Source organism: Apaloderma vittatum, unplaced genomic scaffold (genome assembly GCF_000703405.1).
Source record: "Apaloderma vittatum isolate BGI_N311 unplaced genomic scaffold, ASM70340v1 scaffold32469, whole genome shotgun sequence".
Taxonomy (NCBI): Eukaryota; Metazoa; Chordata; class Aves; order Trogoniformes; family Trogonidae; genus Apaloderma; species Apaloderma vittatum.
In genome coordinates, this window is record NW_009737570.1 from 1 (window position 1) to 5,989 (window position 5,989).

At 54.3% G+C, this 5,989-nt stretch overlaps 1 protein-coding gene across 1 annotated transcript in view; it reads left to right on the plus strand.

Annotated features, from left to right (window-relative positions):
* The first annotated feature begins 844 nt into the window (after positions 1-844).
* SLC41A1 (solute carrier family 41 (magnesium transporter), member 1) overlaps positions 845-5,989 on the plus strand; it is a 15,143-nt gene continuing 9,998 nt past the window's right edge. The window contains exon 1 of the mRNA XM_009877382.1: positions 845-1,446. Within this exon, the coding sequence (XP_009875684.1) occupies positions 1,069-1,446 (378 nt within the window). The 5' untranslated portion in view covers positions 845-1,068. The remainder of the gene's footprint in view (positions 1,447-5,989) is intronic.

A 5,989-nucleotide genomic window follows, 5' to 3' on the forward strand; every position in this document is an offset into this window, starting at 1 on the left:
CGCCGGGCTGGGTGCCGGTGTCCTGCGGGTTGGATGGTCGTTTGTGGGGAGCAGAGAGTCGCTTTTTACCTGAGACAGCCCCTCTGGAGTGTGCGGGGCTGGATTTTAAGAATCAAGGGGTAGTACGGGGAATATACGCTGAAGGCTGTACCTTCAACGGTAAATATTATGGAATGAATGAGCTGTTGTGCTGACTGCCACGACACCCAATAGAATAGCTGTTCTCCTCCCATATATTGCAGGTGAAAGACAAGTTCTTGGAGAGTGACGTTACACCTAAGGCTGTCCAAATGCCAGCTCCTACCCTACAGCCTGCTCAGCTCAGTAAGTAACGTTAACTGGGAACTTGCTGTTACTTTAAATAACAACTCATTGCCTCGTGCTGTAAGGTGAGAAATTCTGGAAGAGGAGGACGACATTGACGCTTAGAGCTTGCTGGGGCTGCTGGCCGTTTTGGCAGAGGGCTTGAAGCAGAGCAAAAGCCCACAGGATTCAAATTCTGAAGAGGCACGACACCACTGGAGAAGGTGACGAAGCCCTGGTAGTAAGAAGAGCTTTTCTGGATTGTGTCGTCTCTAAAAGGCAACCCTTCTCATATCAGCTCTCTGTGTCCTCGTCCATTTAAGCTTCTCTTTTACTCTGTGGTGTTTACTTTGTCTGTTTTTCTCTCTGTCTTGTGTGCCCCAGCACAGCAGCTGTGCTGCTGGAAGAAAACCTCCAGAAAGATGCACTAAAGTGTCGCCTGTCTAAGAAGAAAAGCTTGGATCCTGCCTCGGTGGCTGCTGTACTGCACAGAGCTGGAGCAGAGGAGAACTAGAGAGACTTGGCTGTAGTTCCCAGTTCCCTGCTAGCTCAGTGGTTGGCATCCTCCATTCCTGGACTTTGCTTGATGGGGATCTCTGCTGCAGGAGCAGTCTCTGCACTCGAAGGCAGGCGAGCTGGGATAGGAGAGGTCGGCTCTAGATGCCGGGAAGGCCATTTGTGTAAGTTCCTGGCAGAAGATCTCTTCTGGAACAGCTGCTGGCTGTAGGCCCACCCAGCCAAGGGTCAGGATAGCCTCTCTGCAGCATGTCTTCCAAGCCAGAGCAGAAGGAGACCCACCAGGCCAACGGGGCTGTGCTGCCCATTGTGCCCGTGGACTGTCTCACCAGTCCGGACCGGGGTCAGCTGGTGGAGCCCTCAGACTTCCTGGGACCCAGTGGTGACGGGGTAGAAGTGGTGGTGCTGGAGTCCCGTGCCAATGCTAAAGGGGTGCGAGAAGAAGATGCCCTGCTGGAAAACGGCAGCCAGAGCAATGAAAGTGATGACACCAGCACAGACCGAGGTCCTGAGCCAGCCTCACCCCTCAAAGAGACCTCCTTTTCTATCGGGCTGCAAGTCCTCTTCCCATTCCTCCTGGCAGGCTTTGGGACAGTTGCTGCTGGAATGGTGCTGGACATTGTGCAGGTAGGATCGATATTTCCCTGGCGTGGCAGTGGGCTCTGAATCTTGTCTCTGTAAACTGTGGCTTGATCCCAAGCCAGGAGGGACTCAAAAGCCGAGGCTAATTCAGCAGATAGCAACCGTGAGGAGGGGACACCAGCTACCTCGTGTGCTGGTTGGGGCAGGGGGAGGCCTCAGGGGTGTCTGGACTGAGGGGAGGAGAGGCAGATGGCACCTCTGTGCCACGGCTGGGGCCGGCACACGGCCAGCCTGGGAACTCAGACCGCTCTGTGCATCACGGCTTGAAATAAAGCTGATCCCCCGTGGTGGCCGTGGACATCCCAGTCACTATCTCCACGGGTCCTGGGGGCCTTTTCCATCTTCAGCATTTGCTGCTCTGTTCCAGCACGCCAGGCTCGTGCCAGCCAGGTTAGTGGTTTACCCGTTGCTGTGTGAGTGGGATGCTCACGCGGCAGCTTGCTCCGACACTCGGAGGCTGCTGAGCCTCCTTGTGCTGCCTTCCTGCGCTCTTGAAGCATCGGGGGATGTCTGGGCCACCAGAGCCGTTCGTCCCCAGAGGTGTGTGGTGGCCCTTAGGAAAGGCCAGCCAGAGGGCTGGATGGAAGCCGACACGTTGCCAGACACGATCTCTCGTTAGGGCTCTGGTGGCAGATGATGCAGTGGGAACCCAGCTGCTGGGTTTAGCATTTTATTTATGTGAGAAACGAACGGTGGCTCCTGGGCTGGTGTCTTGAGCGGGTGTTTTCCAAGCGTGTGTCTCCCTGGTGGCAGATCAGCTGCTTAAGCTCTGCTTTGCTCTCAGAGATGGGCTGGGCTGTGCAGAGCTGTCTCAGTGCCCAGCCCAAAACGGTGACTGCGGCACAAAACTTGATCATCCGTGCAGTGTAGGTTTATGAAACTGTTTGGATGGAGGAGGCAGCCATTTTGCAGCTGTGGTCAACCAAAAATGCTCTGCTTGAAGCTCCTCTGTTTGTGTCAGTGAGGTTAAACAAGCCCTCGCAGTGTTGGCATAGAAAGACTCTAATGTCAGTCACTTGTCTGTGTTGCCGGCAGTTACGATCATCTCCACCCGAGCTGTGTGTCAGCAGGACAAGTCAGGCTTTTCTGGTATTTGTGGGTGGTCAAGCAGACGCTTCTCTGGGTTTCTTGCCCCTGATTGCTATTTCCCCGCATGCCTTTGCACGCTGGTCATCGGGACGGTTTCTTTTCATGCAGCCTGTGATGTGACTCAAAACAGGAAAGGCTGCTGACGCTAAATTAATCGGGGAGAGATTTACCGGAATCGTTTTCTGAAAAAAATAAAAATAAAAAGACATTCTGAGCATTTTCCCCTTTGCAGGGTCCCTGTAAACTCACGCGTGGCTCTTCCGGCAATTCCCCAGGGCCAGTGATTTGAACTCGGACTAAAGCCTTTCCTGGAGAGGGAACAACCTTCTGGCCGGGGAGGAGTGGGACACTGCAACTCACTGCTCTGTTCTCCGGCCCTTTTTTTTTTTTCTTTTACGGCCATTAGAAATAAAGCTTCATAATTCCTGTGTCCCACAGCAGCTCAGCATGTGGCTCTGCAGCTTGTCCTGCCAACTCCTCTAACTCCCTTTTAGCCTTGGGATTAAATGAGGCATCTAAAATGCCATAGGGTGGGAAAGGGGGATGGGAAGCCTGTGGTCTCGGCTTGCTTGCCTGCAGAGTCTGGGGAGCTGAGCTTGGTCACTGGTTTTGCAGAGATTCAGAGCCTTGGACGAAGGGGGAGAAGCACGTGGAGCGGGTTGCTGGGGTGCTGGGACGGACTGGAGTCCCACTGGTCTGGATGCAGCCGTGGTGTGCGATAGGTGGAGGGCTCCCTACACTCAATTTCCTCCGTTTGGGATAAACGGACTAATCAGCCAGCTGTAATTGGTCTCCCCACTGTGAAAACAAGCAGCCCTGGCCTTTGGCCATGCTGTCCCATTAATGTGTCCCTATGAATTTGCCTCTCGGGAGGAGGATTTGCCTCTGCACCCTCTGGGATTGGAGAGACCTTTGGGCCGGGTGACACGTGAGCATACCAGCTGCTTTCTGGAGGGTGGCAGAGGACTCTGGCACGACCCCCTACCCCAGCAGAGTGCCGATTGCTGTTTTCCAGGCTTGTCTGCTCCCTGGAGGCTCTTTGGATGGGATGGGTGGTATTTTGTATTGAGGAGAGATGCTGCTTGTTTCCCCTCCTTGACCAGTGGGGCCAGCGGGGAGTGCCAGCCCTGGAGCTCTCCCATTAAGGCTGCTTGTTCCTTGGTGTTTCGGAGAGAGAGCGCTGGGAGAAGCGCAGCCTCACCAAGGTTGTCTTCACTCCAACCTGCAGCACGTCCCTCCCCTCTGAGCCGTCGTGAATCACCAGCCCGCTGTAATCCGAGCGAAACCACGCTGTTACTCATGACTCCGGCAAGCCTTAACTTCGCACGCCGTGACAAAAAAGTGACAGCAGCTGAGAGGCAGCTGTTACCCTGGAAATATCTGTCGTCTGCAGGTGCAAAGCTTCTGAAAGGCAAGGGAGCCTGGAGGAAACTGCAAAATGCCACTTGGGGTTTTGTGTTCCTACCAGATCCTCTGGCAGGCCAGGATCTGATCTCGTCCCGCCGGTGCTGCCTGGGAGAGTCTGAGGTCTGGTGGCTCTGGTGTCTGGGCAGATTAGTGTTCAAAGGGGCCACAGCCTTAGTGGAAAACAAAGCTGAAATAAATTAAGTCCAGATTGCTTATAGTCACTCTGCTTGCCCTCCCCAGAGGGCAGGGAGGAGGTGCTGGAGGTGGAGGGTCTCTCCCTGTAATTCTCTTCCAGAGCGCAGCTGGAAGCCGGCCGGGATTCCCCTCGCTCCCCAGCGCAGCGTTCGCCTTTCCGTGGAGCAGACTGGGTGTTAGCTTCTGTGTTAGCTTCCCTCCTTGCCCCTGAAAACAGCTGACTTCTGTACTTTTCAGAGGGGCTGTTTCAGGGGGAAAAAGGGATTTTAACAGCCTGAACTTGAATTCATATTTCCTCTTCTTTTTCCCTGTTTTGTATTCCCCAGCCTGACTCTGGTTCTCCCCTCGGAGCCCCATCGTGGGCGCACATCTCCACACGGAGCTTTCTTCTCCGCAGGAGCCAGGGAGGCCTTCGAGTCGTACCAAATGCCCGTAGACCAGTGTTGTATAACATCTTATATTAAGAAAGTTGGCAGGAGCCCATGGGTCCTGCTCTTTGCAGCGAGCAAGCTGCTGATGTCTGCAGAAATGTCCTTGTTTTCCTTCCCCAAAGATGGCTTTTATTGCTTTCTCAGGGAACACCCCTGTCTTGCTCAGGGAGTCGCTTCAGCAGGCTCCAGGTGGAGCGGCTTCTGGCACCAGCTTGCATTCAACCTCCTTTCAAGGTGGATTTACAAAGCCCAGGGCTGGGATGAGGTGGAGGAGGGCTTTGAGCTCCTGCTGGCTATTGCCTGGTCCTGCCTCTGTGATCTCTGGAGGCAGGAAGAGCCAGGAAACTTTTGCAAAGCACTTGCAGCCTGTGGTCCGACTAACGACAGGGTGTTCCTTTCGGTAAGTGATCCTGGTGACACCCAGCTCGTCCTGCTGGGAAGTGGGAGTGTGTGGCTTGCTGATTGTGTTCTAGATATTCCTAAGGGAAGTCGTAGCGGAGGATTCACCCGTGCAACAAGCAGCAAAATAATTGTAATGCCTGCCTAAAAATAGACTGAGGAGAGCCTGTGCCTTAAAGGAATCCTAAGCGGCTGTGACCTTAGAGGAAGCACAGCCTGGTGTGCTGCTGTGTCCGATGGAGTTCGCTCTCCAGCCCCATTCAGAAGTGAGTGCTGAGCTCTGGTGTCCCCCTGCTCAGATCGTCATGCAGAGCTGGAGCCTGTCGAGGCGCCCCTGGCTGCGGTGGAAACGTCTCCCAAGCCAAGAGCTGGGGTTAGCTGGGTGCAGGGTGGTTGGAGCAGGGGCTGCAGGCACCACGGTGGTTCCCTTAGGTTCCCTGTTCATTGCATCAGGAGAGTCTGGAAACCTGGTTTCCTCAGGAGTCTTGTCCTCGAGCTGAGAGAGTGCTGTGGCTGTGCCCAAAATAGCTGAGCGGCTTTCAGCTGAGCGCTGGGGAGCGTGGTTAGCTTGTCTTATCAAGCTGTCAGAAACGTTACGGGGACTTTTATCGACTGGAAAACAGTTTTTCCCTTTGAGGAAAAGTGGTCCAAGTTGATCCATCTCAAGCACTCACCTGCCTCCTGTGGTCACTCAAAGGGTTTTTCAAGTGGGTGCAGCCTGAAGGTGGTGTCACAAAGGACCTAGCGGGGAAAATGGAATTTGTTGGCTCCGTGGTGAAGGCAAGCAGCGCACAGGATGGAAAAATAAACAAAAATAACTGAAGTCCTTCCCCGCAGGAAGGTATTAGTCATGCAGGTAGAGCGCCTTGTGTTTGCTGTAAGGTGTTGGTCGATAGTGTTCCTTGTCCTAGAAAGAGCTACGTGTCTGCTGCCCGGTGGAGCCCGTGGCAGGTGACGTTTGCAGGACGAAAGCTGTGACAGCCGTGGCTGTGAATGCGTTTGGAGCA